The sequence below is a fragment of the Ciona robusta genome, chromosome 14, assembly GCF_009617815.1.
Source record: "Ciona robusta chromosome 14, ASM961781v2".
Lineage (NCBI taxonomy): Eukaryota > Metazoa > Chordata > Ascidiacea > Phlebobranchia > Cionidae > Ciona > Ciona robusta.
In genome coordinates, this window is record NC_143248.1 from 51,742 (window position 1) to 65,865 (window position 14,124).

General features: G+C 37.6%; 3 protein-coding genes and 1 long non-coding RNA gene across 5 annotated transcripts; 1 reads left to right on the top strand and 3 right to left on the bottom strand.

Annotated features, from left to right (window-relative positions):
* Nucleotides 1-777: 777 nt before the first annotated feature.
* On the bottom strand, nt 778-3,398 carry LOC149724612 (uncharacterized). The gene is made up of 4 exons (XR_016386466.1): nt 2,441-3,398; nt 2,319-2,376; nt 2,228-2,265; nt 778-2,077 (listed from the first exon to the last, which is right to left on the bottom strand). It is a non-coding gene; the product is annotated as an uncharacterized LOC149724612 (long non-coding RNA).
* A 148-nt stretch (nt 3,399-3,546) lies between these two features.
* LOC149724613 (dolichyl-diphosphooligosaccharide--protein glycosyltransferase subunit TUSC3-like) lies at nt 3,547-5,633 on the top strand. 2 transcript variants are annotated; one of them, XM_089891959.1, is made up of 7 exons: nt 3,552-3,723; nt 3,822-3,916; nt 4,141-4,333; nt 4,413-4,553; nt 4,723-4,863; nt 4,938-5,166; nt 5,347-5,633. In XM_089891959.1, the coding sequence occupies exons 1-7, from the start codon at nt 3,652-3,654 to the stop codon at nt 5,451-5,453; spliced, it is 978 nt and encodes a 325-aa protein (XP_089748085.1). In that variant the 5' UTR covers nt 3,552-3,651; the 3' UTR covers nt 5,454-5,633. The 2 variants fall into 2 exon arrangements, with proteins under 2 accessions (XP_089748086.1, XP_089748085.1); XM_089891960.1 differs by lacking the exon at nt 4,723-4,863 and having other exon boundaries at nt 3,547-3,723.
* A 235-nt stretch (nt 5,634-5,868) lies between these two features.
* On the bottom strand, nt 5,869-10,540 carry LOC149724614 (uncharacterized). The gene is made up of 5 exons (XM_089891961.1): nt 8,603-10,540; nt 8,324-8,399; nt 7,953-8,147; nt 6,587-7,181; nt 5,869-6,387 (listed from the first exon to the last, which is right to left on the bottom strand). The coding sequence occupies exons 1-5, from the start codon at nt 8,639-8,641 to the stop codon at nt 6,372-6,374; spliced, it is 921 nt and encodes a 306-aa protein (XP_089748087.1). The 5' UTR covers nt 8,642-10,540; the 3' UTR covers nt 5,869-6,371.
* Nucleotides 10,541-11,144: 604 nt separating this feature from the next.
* On the bottom strand, nt 11,145-13,672 carry LOC149724615 (uncharacterized). The gene is made up of 3 exons (XM_089891954.1): nt 12,861-13,672; nt 12,250-12,420; nt 11,145-11,944 (listed from the first exon to the last, which is right to left on the bottom strand). The coding sequence occupies exons 1-3, from the start codon at nt 13,434-13,436 to the stop codon at nt 11,228-11,230; spliced, it is 1,464 nt and encodes a 487-aa protein (XP_089748080.1). The 5' UTR covers nt 13,437-13,672; the 3' UTR covers nt 11,145-11,227.
* Nucleotides 13,673-14,124: the final 452 nt, after the last annotated feature.

A 14,124-nucleotide genomic window follows, 5' to 3' on the forward strand; every position in this document is an offset into this window, starting at 1 on the left:
GAAAAACATACATTTTTCCTATACCTACTGTGTTATTTTGGACCCAAATTGCCGTTCAATTTGTGTTTTACGTAACAATGGGTTGGACTACTCGGTATTTCTATGGCTCTGCACCCTACTATGTCTATAATCAACATGAATGTGAATGAATGTAACTTACTTTATCCTCGTGTGGCCGGAAAACGACAGTCGTTATAACACGGGTTTAACACCTCGTGCCAGCTTACGACTTACCATGTATGTTACTTTGTGGATAATTATTTTTTAGGGTTTTTTTTATATATATATTGCTGTTAATTTGGACAACCCATTAGTGACCACTGGGTTGGAGCAGTTGCCGTTAAGTGTCTTGCCCAAGGACACATACGCCCACAATGGTAGCAGCGACGAGCCTTGAACCCATTACCTAATGGTTACAAGCAGGCGCGCTTACCACTACGCCACGGCGCCGGACACAACATGGTTTAGTTTTATAAACAATCTAAAATGTATGTTAGTGACAACACTAAAAATATCAAAATGTCTGCCCTGTATGCTATGTATGTATATCTGTATATAGCATGCATTTTTCCTCCCACAGTTGTCTCATACTTCTCAAACGTTACCCCTAAACAAAATACCGGTTGCTTTCATGCATTTAACAGTGTGGCATGGTTTTTATATTTTATTTCAACTAGCACTATTCGAATACGCGGCGAACACGTAATGACGTCATTCTTTGAAATCTCTCTTCATGACGTATTTAGACTCTTTGACGTCAGACAACTAAACCACGAATAAGAAAAATATGATATTTTATTTTGCAATTTTACATAGTCAACGAAGTAATGACATTTAATGGGAAAGCTTCTGCAAAATAGAAAACATGATTAAAATACATTTATAGTTTATGTGGCTGGCGTTGGTGGAAAGCCACTACGGCACGACAAGCCCCCAGCCAATGGTAGTGGGTTTCTACTCTTTATGGTGAGAAACCCCTTGCCATACCTAGGCAAGGTAAAACCAAACCATATATTATAGACAAAAAGATTAAACGACGCCCATAGACAATGTGCACAACACGGAATACACCAACAAAAAGAAATAATACGACGAGTGCAGTAACCTACATGTGCCAAACATGCAACGAACACAACAGCTCAAATGTATCAAACAAGGGGACGCGGTCAAAATGTAATTAACGCGAACATAATCATTGAAACATCTACAAATAAAATATGCTGGTTCCCATACTGAAGGATAATCATCTGCAGTGTACACCATATTGAATGTCCGACCGCAAGGAGTCGAAGCCAACAACAGCTCCGCATGTCCCAATCAAAAGGTAATTCGCCATGTTGGTACCGCGATACTCTTGTCGTATCTTCACACAATATAATAACGTCAGGGTGTTACGCACCGCATCGACCGTTACGAAACTGCGTCAGGTTGTTACGAACCGCATTGATATAGTGACCTAAATATGTAGCGTAGCATCACTTGCGGCGACGTCCACGCAACAACCTGACCGTTAACTTAATCAAAACTGACGTAACCGCACCGATCGCAGGGTCATGACAATGCTCTGACCCACCGTATCGACGTCGTAGCGTAATTGTGACGTGTCCATCGTCCCAATCACGCTACATGACGTTTGTATATTTATTTACAGAGATGGAGAAGTTTATTTTTATCAAATATTTAATGGGAAATTATGTACTTATTATTTACGCGCATATTGTACTGCATGTTAATATTACTCGAGTATTTGTGTACCAACATAGCGTTCTCACCAAGCGATCAGGACAATACAGAATCGCTGAAGGGTTCGACCTTTGTAGACAAAGTACCCAATAGAGTGTACAACATCAAAATCTGATCCAGCAAGATAATCGCCATAGTTTCATTGCATATATTTCATTGACATGCAAAATGCACTATAGTAGTGACTGATTAAAAATAGCTGGCAACATTAGGTCCAGCAGAATAAGAATACAGCAGCGCAGACAAGAAACACATACAACACACAACTCATACTTATAATACCCAAACCTCAAACCGTGTATCCTTTATCGACGTCTTCGTCTTTGTTCTTCATCTGCAAAACAAATGTAATGGTTACGTCACAGATAGAACAACTTTTGTAATCGTCACAAATTCATCGTTTTACAATTGATAACGTTTAAACTTATTTGGTTGTTAACGTTTAGCAACAACGCTAATAATAAACAATGATAATATACAATACCTTGCGCTTTTCTTCGGCAGCTTTATTCGCTGACTTTTCTGCAACAATATAATCGTTAAAATCGGTTTGTATATTATTACGTCATAATTACCTTTATTCTTCTCTTGCACCGTGGCCGCTTGATCCTGTGTGACGTCACATACCATGTTCTGTAAACTATAGCGTTAAACTTCTTTTAAAACAAAAAAGTTTGTGACGAAACAATGAACTTACGAATTGGGTTCTTCTGTTACGTCATCACCACTTCGTGACGCCACATCATCGATGTTTCTAGAAAAGAGCTTATGTACGTAATAATGCCAATTGTGATTTATACTTTACCAATTCTTTGATCTTCTTGCTTCGCGCTCATAGCGCAAATATAATTAGAATATACAAGTAATGTGCCTTGCGTCGACGCAGAACGCGCATGGGGCCCCATGAAAAAAAATCGCGAAACGAAAGCGTAGAACAGTCGCTCCCAGCTGCTATAATGACGTAATGAATTTGATGACGTAACAATAACGCGAGAGGTAAAGAGCGAAACTCAAACGATTGTAACGTAGCAGAACACAGCGATTTTGAATCGAGATATTACTTGTGACGTCGTCAATGACGCAATAAAGAACCGACGATATTCAAAATAAATTAAAACTATGAAATAATAGAGTAACAAATGAAAGGCACAAAACTTGTGGGATGATATTGCTGTATTGTATTACAAGGTTATAATAGAATACATGTTATAGTAAATGGCATGTCACAATATACCAGTGAAATGAAATATTACTCAAGTTTTCTTGAAACATTCCAACTTGTAACCTGGTGTGGAACCAACTTCATCTAAACTGAAACGTGGTAGCTTTGAAGAAAAAGGCTTTTTTTGCGCGATGCAGTTAGGCACGTGAGCAATCTAACCAATCAGCTTCAAGGATTAAATAGCGGGCTGATTGTGACGTAAGTTCAATACTGTGACGTAACAAGCTATGCTCACAGTGATTCGCGATTTTGGATTATCACTTCATGCGCGAATTTAGCTTTAACATTGCTTCTATTCTATACGAGTGAAGTCTTACCGCGAGACATGAAACAAAAAGCGACCAGTTTTACATTTAATCTCAACGTCACCGAGTTATCATTTATATACCAGACTTTCTTTAAAACACTTTCTGCTTTTTATTCTCATTGATTAATCTTCTTGGCAAAGAACAACAGTTTAAATCTGTATGCTAACTTACGTTGCCAAAGAGGTTCTAAAATCGCTACTACGTGCACAATAAATGTAAAACCGTAAATTGTGGTTCGCGATTTAACACGTATAGCGATTTATCCGGCCATTTGCATTTTGCAAGTGAGTCTTGTTGTATGGAATAAATATTAGTAGAAACACCTTACAAACGCAATACGTTATAACTTTACAGGTTTCGAATAAAAAAGACAGAATTATGGTTAAATATATATTGGTTGTCACGTTTCTGTTGGCAATTTTCAGTTTGTGCAGCTGCAAAACTAAACAAGTTAGTATTTTGTGCGACATAAAATTGTTTAAGATCATACGAAACGTAGATTGTATTTGAAATAACCTTTTGTATAATTGTGACAATATTTTTTTCAGGATTTACTGGATGAGAAAGTTAAACAACTGACTGAGTGGAGCAACCGACGGACTGTCATTCAAATGAACTCAAACAAATATTCAACTTATGTCAAGTAATTTAGATTATTATCATTAAGAAATATTCTATCTGGCAGTTATATATATAAAAAAGACTTAGGTTTCATGATGTTTGATTACTTAACATATCAGTGGTGTCTATTCAACAAGCTACAGGATCATAATACCTGCACATTATACAAGTAATCTTAGTAACAAACTTTTGCATTTAATCATCTGCAACATTGTTGAACCAGCCAGTCTATTCATTCCCACACAGGTCCAAACCACGTAATTATTCCATGATTGTAATGTTCACCGCACTCGACCCCAAACGTGGTTGCAGCGTTTGTAGAGAAGCCAACGATGAGTTCACAATATTAGCGAACTCGTACAGGTTTTCACCTGCTTACACAAGTTCGTTGTTCTTCGCTGTTGTCGACTTCGACGAAGGATCCGAAGTTTTCCAATCGGTAAAAATCAACATATTACACCCATAGTTTAATGAATTTCACATTAGCATAAATATAACGACAAATGATTTGATTTCAGCTTGGTTTAAACTCAGCTCCTGCCTTCATGCATTTCCCCCCCAAAGGCAAGAGGAAGGGAGCTGACACGTATGATATACAACGACTTGGGTTCCATGCCGATAACCTCGCTAAGTGGATGGCTGAACGAACAGAAGTTGTGGTAATGACTAATTCAACTTAATGTTTCAATGTTACATGTTATAATTCGCGTTATCGTGACCGAAGAGACGAAATAAATTTTATTCATTCATTCATGATAGCATTATTCCACAAAAACAAATCCATAAAAAAGTTCACAAAAAATCTAAAATTAATATTTTAATTTTTAGGTTCGAATATTCCGCCCCCCCAACTACACAGGCACGGTGGTGCTCGTGTTACTTTTCTCGCTTGCTGGTGGTTTACTTTATGTTAGAAGGAACAGCCTGGAATTCTTTTATAATAAGACCTTTTGGAGCATTTTGTCTATTGTAAGTTATTAAGTGAATGAAATTATCTTCCAAAACAAAAAGAACAGAACCCTTTAATTCCCCTTATCTTTTAGTTCATTGTGTTAGCGATGACATCTGGTCAGATGTGGAATCACATACGTGGCCCGCCGTACTACCATCGTAACCCACAGAATGGTGCGATACATTACATACACGGGAGTAGCCAGGGACAACTGGTAGCGGAAACACACATCATAATGTTGATACACGCAGCTATTGTTGGTGGGTTCATCTTACTCAACGAGGCTCATCAACCTAAAGTTGATATTTCCAAGCGTAGAAGTAAGTATGGCTGAATAACCTCATACTTTTGGGTTCTTTTGAAAAATAGGCTGTCGCCTGTCGCACATCTGGTTTCCCATTAAAAGATAATTGTCCCCCTCCTTAAAAAAATAGTGCGCGTGTTTTAAAATGAACCCTAACCTTAATTTACAAATATTTACGATCCCATATTTTCCACAGTCATGGCGATTGGAGGGTTAGTGTTGGTTGCTTTCTTCCTGAGTTTGCTGATGTCAATATTCCGACAGAAATATCAAGGTTACCCGTACAGTTTCCTGCTACGTTGATGCGGTCGCAACAAATTGTTTCCGACAATTTTACGGGGACTTATTTTGTGTGTCACGTATACTTGGTATTAATGTTTAGAATACATTGTTGTTTGTGCGCGGCGTGCAACACTCATTGCCGTTCTCGATGCTGTTTGAATCTGTTTAGCATCGAAAATATAACACATACGAAATTTAAAACTTTGTTAAAAACTTGAAATAAAGCCCTTGTTGAAATAAATAATGGGATGAATTCATCCCATTATTTAAGGTTTAAATCCAGAATAAACAGTTTATTTCGGTTCATCTGCTATCCTTAAGGCTTTGTTAGAGTTTTAACGCAGTGACGCAAAACGAGCGATCAACGCAAAGCGAGAGCGATTATATAAAGATGAGCTTGTGTAGATTAATTGACATTATACCTTGTAACAGATCATTCAAACTTTGCCGGCAATTTATTGTAAATGAACACAGCTTAATTAACTTTTGGGTGAACCATCTTGACAACTGCGAAACAAAAACATTGGTGGTAATCCACACGGGGGCACTCAGGAGCATAACACAACATATTCCCTTCAGAAAACAACAAATTAGGATCAGGTGCTGAATTGAAGCATTTTAACGCAACACGTTTGAAACCAAAAGCAACAAGTTCAATAGGATGTTGCAAACTAAGGCGTTGCTCAGTTATCTGATGCATAGCTTACTGGCAGCCATAACTTCATAATCTCACATTTGTTGCATTATAATGATACGAACAAATGCTTCGAGGCAACAAATACAGAATTACTGTTTCTTCGCAAACAAACAAATCCAAATATCCAAGTTGTGGCACAATTGCCATCATTGTTGTGCAGAAATAAACGCGGTCGACAAGTTTTAAATTGTTTGAAAGGTCGTAAACAGTGAAGATCTTATATTTCCAGATCGAATTGTTCTTCATCCTTGTGGGAATCTGTGGCAGAATATACAAACGATCTCATCCCTTGTAATGTAGCTTATTATAATGGGGGTTAATGTAACACACAAAGTTAGAAACAACATGCAACACAACAAAGCAAAACATGCAGGTTTAACTGTGAAGGCTATAAAGAATAATGTGGCGTGGCAACTAAACTAAGTTTGTGAAGTATCATGGTGCTCGGCTATCTTACGGGACAACATTAGAGTTTTCGTCGATGGTTCGATTCAGCTTCTCATAAGGTTGGGGTGGGTGGCGAGCTTGCTCAGCGTATTGAGACATGAATAATTTTTGCATCGGCTCGCACAGGTTCTCTACCATGGGCATAGAGTGTGGCACCTCCCCGCGGTGTGGCACCCCCCTGCCACGGCCTCGCATGCCACCATTAGCTTGGTTATATTGTAATGGCTGCATGGATTGCGCAACAGCGTTGGTTATGGCTTGGTTGAGTTTGGATCGTCGCCATGAGGACAACTGACTCATCGGGAATGGGTTGGTTGGGACGGGGGGTGTCGGGGCAGCGGAGTTCATCTGCCACAACCCATCGCCAGCATTATTGTTGTTGTCGTAATATGGGGGGAAGTAGCCGTTATGATCAGGGTTAATCATGGGACCTGCAGCTCCTGACAACGCATATATCAAACCGGGGTCAAGAGCTTTATCTACAATGGCCTGTCTTTGCTGCTGAAGGCTACGCTGTCTGTATTGCTGTAGTGGCCCATTCAATGGTTGGTCGTAACGAAAGGTGGGCGTGGGAGGGGCGTGTATGTTCCATCTTGTATATTGACCTGCGCATGCATCTCAATGACAACGCATGCAAATTATCAACAGTAGCATAACATGGGATTCGGTTGCGTGAATGATTTCATTAATTAAATGATGCAGCGAGCATGAGAAAAAACAAGTTTCAACACAAACTAGTTACAACAGATTTCAATGCAAACAATCAAAAAAAAGCTTATATATGTAATATACAATTTTCAAATAAATATATCTATGTGTAAAGCCACAAGTGAGCTGGACAAATATAAAAACCAACTTGTTTATAAATATGAACGCAAGTCACTCCTACAGATAATATACCATTGTATGGAACGGTTTAAATACAAAGCTAAATATCTTATAAAGATGATGCAATGTTTAGTCGTAATATATATAAAATGTCTGATATTCAGATTAACCATGTGTTACACTGCTATATTAATACTGATAATTTAAACGACACTTTAACAAGTTATATCTGGTAAACTAATAAATAAACCTTTTTCTGCTCAAGTAAAAATACACCCTGAGTTTTAACATAGGTTATTGAAAGGTATTAATCTGGCCCAACTACATAGTTACAACATGCTGTTAGAAGAAGCTGCATTGCTACGTATTATTAATGCAGAATATCCACAACAGGGCTTCCCAAACTTGGGGTAACCTCGGTCACCCCGAGTTTACCAATTTTAGATTAAAAAGGGGTCGCGACTCGCGAGTATAAAAGTTTGGAGAGCTCTGTTCCACATAATTCGTGTAATGATCAACCGCACACAAACCAACCAACCATAACCTACCCCCATTCTCCTTCCCGTTTGAACCATCTTTGTTGGCAATTTCTTCTTCTTCTTTTATCTTGGTAATTTGTCGTGTTGGCGACTTATCGGGGCTCGTTACCCCCGGGATGTCGGGCAAGTTGCTTGGGGGAGTGTTAGCCATCGGTGACGAGCGACATTTCAATAAAAACGACCGATCGTAAATAATCCTTGTGCCTAAGAGTATTGAAATAATGAAAACTTATAAAAGTAAAACACAGGCTTAAGGTTACGATAAAATAATATAATGGGACAACAAACACAGATTTTCTAGTTTTAATATAAATATGCAAGTTCATATACACTCACACTGTCACTGTAGAATATTATAAATATAAAAATTGTTTTTTCACCTCCTGGTGTTGTTGAGTAGAACGTTCCACCGGGTGTCGTACCGTAATCATTGGGGAGCTCAGATAAATGGTTCAACTGGAACGGAAGACATTCATTTAAGCCAACAATGATTTTAATATTTATGTTTCGGAATTAAATTGAATTTATTAATTATAATTCTACCCAAAGTAGAGAGAAAAATTAAGTCCATTCCATTAAATTCCACCATGTTATGTACATCAAGTAATATTAGAAGTACATGACAGCACACCACAGCTGGAACATTGAATACAACTCACCCTTATATGGCGGATGGGAATTCCTTTCGATTCACTCATCTTATCTTTATTACAATAAACTGTACAGCAATATTTTTATGGAACTAAAAAACAAACAGGTATTTATTGTATAAGTTGAAACATCCCCTTATTTTACTCTCAAGCCAGCTGTTCAATTATAAACACCTAATTAACATTGGCATACTCCACAGCGTTTGGTGCACATATAATATTTACCACAATATTTACACAACGTAATATAATAAACATTGCAACAATGCTGTATAAATTGCCACTATGTGTAAATGTGAAATGAAACAACTACAAAGGGTATACGGGAAAACTAACGAATATCAACATAGACAAAAATATACAACTAATTATAAACATATTTGGTAAAAATTATAAATTCTTCACAATTTAACACTTGCAAGATTCATTAGTAAATGGGGACAGTTATAAGTTACAACGGAATGACGTAATTAGGTTTTGCATGACAACAAACATAAACAACAAGGTCAAACATGATAATTAGAATAAATAATATTAATCAGTATTTTGTTGTTATTTGTAGATAATTCCCATTGTCAATAGAAATTGCTGAAATATTTTTCCAATGTTACCTGCTTTCTAAAATTTAAGGTTTTAAATAATATTGCCGATAAACTAAAACATAAATAAATATAAAATATCTACTATTTGTGAAACTTTAAACCACTTCACATTTGTAACCAATGTTCACTTTAAAACCACAAACCATTCAACACATAGTAGCCACGCATACAACAGTTTGGTGCAAAGTTTTTCAATTCAATAACCTCTAATAGTTAAAACTTAACTTAATCTGCTTTATATGCTGGTAAAAGTAAATGATGCAATGATGCATTAAACTGCAGCATGCTTACAACACATAATAATAAAATCATAAAATTAAACATTCTTTTATGAGTCATAACAGGTCTCCTGATTAAAATTACCGAACATATGATATTTATACAGAAAACTATGACTCAAAATTTCAGCTGCTAAAAAATCAGGAGAATATACATTCTTAATCTGCATGTATTTTTATGAGCAATTTTAACAGCAAATTGTATAAGGTATTGCTTATTTATAAATTTAATATTCTTGAAGCAAAAAAACACATTCTGTATCACAAGGTAACAGTTACCATACTACTTATTATAATCATTAAATCAATTAATGTTTAAACAGATTACCTAACCACCAACTCAGAGCTTCACATAAAATCCCTTGGCATTTAAATGCAGAACTATAAATATATACAACAACATATTTTAAAATGCTGGTTACTTCGTACAATTTTTAAAACTTCCGGATTTTGCATGCGATATCACACAAACCTATATATAAGTAATTTACCAACAAAATAGGTTTTACCATGACACCATCACATCAGCAGTCTCATAAATTAAACAGCTTTGACCTCCAGCAACATACTGAGTTAGCTTAATCTTTATGTTTATGTAGAATGCAGGGAGAGAAACAATTCCAAGAAAAAATGTCCTGCTACTTAAAATAAATTGCTCACTTTGCAAAACTTGTTGAAAACGTCAAGACACCGCGTCTGTCCTATATATATATAATTTGAACATCTATTTAATTACATCAACAAGTTGCATAACTCGTGAGCTTTACAACTTTATGAGGTGACTAATCGCCTTTCTCCTTTCGTAAACTGAAAGTGCGCAATAAATGTTGTCAATAATAATAATACCATTACCGTCACTTAAACTGCAAACACACTGCAGATGTATCTTTGCAGCCCTCCCAAGGGGTTAATCACGGTCACGAGTTCGCCATAGCATAACGCAGCAACAGTAGGTAAACATTTGACAGCAATAATTGAACCATGCCTTTCCTCTTGTCAGTGACTGCCTTTTTCTAATTTAACACCAAAGCAAGGTTTAACATAGATATGCGATTTGCTCTGTTGGATATATAGGCCAAGTTAAACGACGAATTCGTACACATGTTATTACGTTTGCCCAATCTCAGACCACGCTAAAGCGGCAATGAGCACTGTAGGTATACTGTGAATGTCTTACCACAGTTTCTTCCAATTGCGTATACCTTACGTGACTGAACTGATCACATACAAGTTACATAACGTCGCAATCCTATATACGACCTATCATGAGTCCATGGCGTAAGAAATGTTCCGGTTGATTTAGGTGTGTGATTGCTGGCTTGGTTGAAATATCTGTAGTATTCCTTGTAATACTGCGACCCAAGCAAGTCTGGACTTGCCTATATTTAAACACAAGTACTTTGAAAAACTAATCCGTCATTAAATTAAGTTTAGGAATAATTTATATTGTAGCATAACTTGTAGCCAGAACAGTGGAATTAGTTTTTTACCTGCTTTTATATTAAGGAGCTATAAATAATAATGACCTACGTATAGATTCGTACACAATAGTTGTTATTGCAGAACTCTGCTGCAAGCGTAATTTGGAGAGAGGATTTCGTAGAAAAATAAGACCGCAAAACTACTGGGCCGTTTAGTAATATAATATAGATCTAACTCTTTGAGCAGAGCTTCAAGCGTGCAAACTTTATTATTAAAACACAAGCAAAATGTGGCAAACGAACGAATAAGTGCGTCGTCATATGTTACCCTCGTTATAGATCGGGAAAACTGTCTGTTCGGTTGACTGAGTTATTTTGCAAAGCAATTCCTGAATCTTCTGACCATTTCCGAGCTTCGAAACTATTGCAAGGATTCGTGGCAATAATATTCTGACCACCCCGTGTTTCAGGAGGATTCATTTCCTCATTATTGCTCCTCGTTCTCCTCTCCTCTTCGTCGCTTGTTGCTCCACAATATCCTTCATCTGATGACCCTAATGTCACGTTTGCGTTGTTTATGGTTGATGTTGTTGACTTAGCTTTATCCACACAATACGTTGAGACTAATGGTAGCCGACCCGGTGTTATGATGGTTCGTGTGTTTTCCCCAACGTTTGGACAATTAAGTTTCATTGGTGCGACCCATGTTTGATGTGCGCTTGAATTCCCAACAAGTCGGTCAATAGATTTAAATATACTCTCATGGTTCGTAGTTTGGTTGAACTTGTATGCCATCGGTGGTGTAGGATTGTATGGAAGTTGTAGACTGCTTATAAACTTCGCCAGGTTCACATCAGCATTACTGTGCAAGGAGGGCAAATGTAGAGGCAGCTTTGATTGGGAAACATGGGACATCGAACCATTATAGCCGTCAATGTTATATCTGGTTGGGCGGTGTTCTACTTTGTGCGGGCTCCATCCTCCAGGTAAATTTACCATTTTATGCGAGGCGTCTTTCGGCAAAGTTTTCGTTAGGATTCCATCGTGGACCTGCGTTCAAACAACTCGTTAAATAATTTCAACAGGGCGACGTGTGAAAACGTTTCCGGTATAGGTCTGACTTTAATTAAATCAAAGTTAGAACTTATGATTGTGTTTTATGGTGCACACCAGAAACATAAATTGTTATTTATTTCTTCGAATATACGGATACGAAGATCAAATTAATTAATACAACGAAGAGAAGGGAATTAGCAGCAAAACGACAGTCGTCAAAAACACGCTAAATAGGTATACAGTGTGAAAAATAGCGTTGGTTAAAAGTTGTTAAACCAACAAACAAAACTCAATCTAACCTGTCGCTGATGACGTCTTAGACTGTTGATATGTCGAAACTTCTTCGCACAGTTGTTGCATTTGTAAGGTTTCTCACCGGTGTGGATTCGAAGGTGGACAGTCAGCGATCCAAGTTGACTGAACTGAGTTGAACAAAACTTACAAACGTATGGTTTTTCACCAGTGTGGACCTGCGCATTGATTTGATGAGATTTATAGGAAATATGCCTGAAATCTTTACTGAAGTTAGTTATACAACTATCTTATTATTCCCGTGTTATAACGACTACTGTTAGCTAAACAAATTACAGCCTTTCAACCACACGTTTACGAGGAATATGTTTATACTGAGCGTGGTTGAGCATTTGTTCAGATTTATCTAACTAACTAAATATAAATATCTACAAACAAATAAAAATAATGTTACAAAGTATCTACTGGTGTTCGAACCTAAAGTAAACTTAACTGGCGACTACATACACAGCGTTATAATCACTCAGCGCGTGCCGCCGGCAAAGTGTCGAATGTTTTTAAGGAAATTGGAATACCACCGCATGTTCGACTAATTGTGTATACGGCGAATACGATGCGAAACATGATGGCTACACGGGTGAAATACTGAATAACTTACTCGTTCGTGGACTTTGAGGTGGCAAAGATACGAAAATGTCCGCTCGCAGAAATTGCATTTAAAAACCTCAGCTTTTTGATCGTATTCATTCACTTGCCGAATTAAACCAGTGGTTGGCTTCCTTTCTTTGGCTGAAGAATCAACGTTCGATCCATCTTCTTCGTCCGTTGTTACTGGGGAGAGAAACCGTTTCTCTTTCTCTTGATTTTCGCCGCCGATGCTTCTATATTTGCCCGGCAATAGCAAAGCACAAAGTTCAGGTTCGTAGTTCGGACCCCTATATTCGAAACCGGGAATAAAACTTCGTTCAAGCGCAACTTTCTTATAAACGTCCGGCGATGACGGTGGAGTTGTTGGGAATACGCGGTCGGTGTTGTGACAAGATGTTTCGTTTATTTCGTTAAAGCTTCGCTTACGAGGAAGCGGCTTCGAAACATTTGCAACCGAGTCCCCACCAAAGTTGTCACCTTGCTTTATAAATCCACAACTTTGGTTCAAATCTTCATTTTCTTCAATCTTTCCATCAGCAGTTGAATGTCGGGGAAGTTTAAGTTTAAACGAACGAAACGAATTCATGTTTTATATTCCAAGGTCGCGGTTTGAATTCTCGCTCACTCGGTTTCTCCGCATTTCTTACACAAGCAAACGTTTCTTATTTAAATTATCTGAAATAAATCTGTAAACTTGAACTTGGTGTCTAAAACATAGAATATATTAAGATAATTAATTCGCGTTGTTCATCTCCTTCGTATTCTAATAAACTCAATCAAACACCGCATGCACGTGCACGTGTAACTCCTCTCGAGGATTCTGCACCGAATGAATGCTCGTCGCCATTCGCCGTTGGTTTTGTGTCAGAGATGCCAAATAACAATGAAGTAACTTGTAATTATCGGCGGCGTTTCGTGGAAAGTGGTCGCATGGTAAAAGCAGGCAGGTGACGTTTGCGTGGCGACGTTCACGCACTTTCACGGAAAACCACGTTTGTTGCAGGAACGTTCAAGGTTCCAGGAAGCAATGCGACCTGTGACACCTTGGTCGTAATACGCTTATTATCGCTTTAGAGGTCTCTGAGTATATTGGCCAACATTTGCGCGTTAAAAAATAAATCAAATTACAGACTTGTTTAGAAGCTGTGCAATTTGACCATCTGCTGGTAATAACCATAGTTGGCGAGTTTACGAAACTAAATCACCGAAACCGTTTGTTATGAAAAACGCGGTGAATGCAAATTGGACAATCTGCAAACAAAAAAATATAAAAT

Excerpts from the sequence above, each read along its gene's own strand:
- LOC149724613 (XM_089891959.1), top strand. The coding sequence starts at position 3,652 with ATGGTTAAATATATATTGGTTGTCACGTTTCTGTTGGCAATTTTCAGT. Across the intron at positions 3,724-3,821 it reads GCAGCTGCAAAACTAAACAA|GATTTACTGGATGAGAAAGT; the intron begins GTTAGTATTTTG and ends TATTTTTTTCAG. Across the intron at positions 4,864-4,937 it reads TTTGGAGCATTTTGTCTATT|TTCATTGTGTTAGCGATGAC; the intron begins GTAAGTTATTAA and ends CTTATCTTTTAG.
- LOC149724614 (XM_089891961.1), bottom strand. The coding sequence starts at position 8,641 with ATGAGTGAATCGAAAGGAATTCCCATCCGCCATATAAGG. Across the intron at positions 8,400-8,602 it reads TTCCCATCCGCCATATAAGG|TTGAACCATTTATCTGAGCT; the intron begins GTGAGTTGTATT and ends CTTCCGTTCCAG. Across the intron at positions 8,148-8,323 it reads CTACTCAACAACACCAGGAG|GCACAAGGATTATTTACGAT; the intron begins GTGAAAAAACAA and ends CAATACTCTTAG.
- LOC149724615 (XM_089891954.1), bottom strand. The coding sequence starts at position 13,436 with ATGAATTCGTTTCGTTCGTTTAAACTTAAACTTCCCCGACATTCAACT. Across the intron at positions 12,421-12,860 it reads ACCTCAAAGTCCACGAACGA|GTCCACACTGGTGAAAAACC; the intron begins GTAAGTTATTCA and ends ATCAATGCGCAG. Across the intron at positions 11,945-12,249 it reads TAAGACGTCATCAGCGACAG|GTCCACGATGGAATCCTAAC; the intron begins GTTAGATTGAGT and ends GTTTGAACGCAG.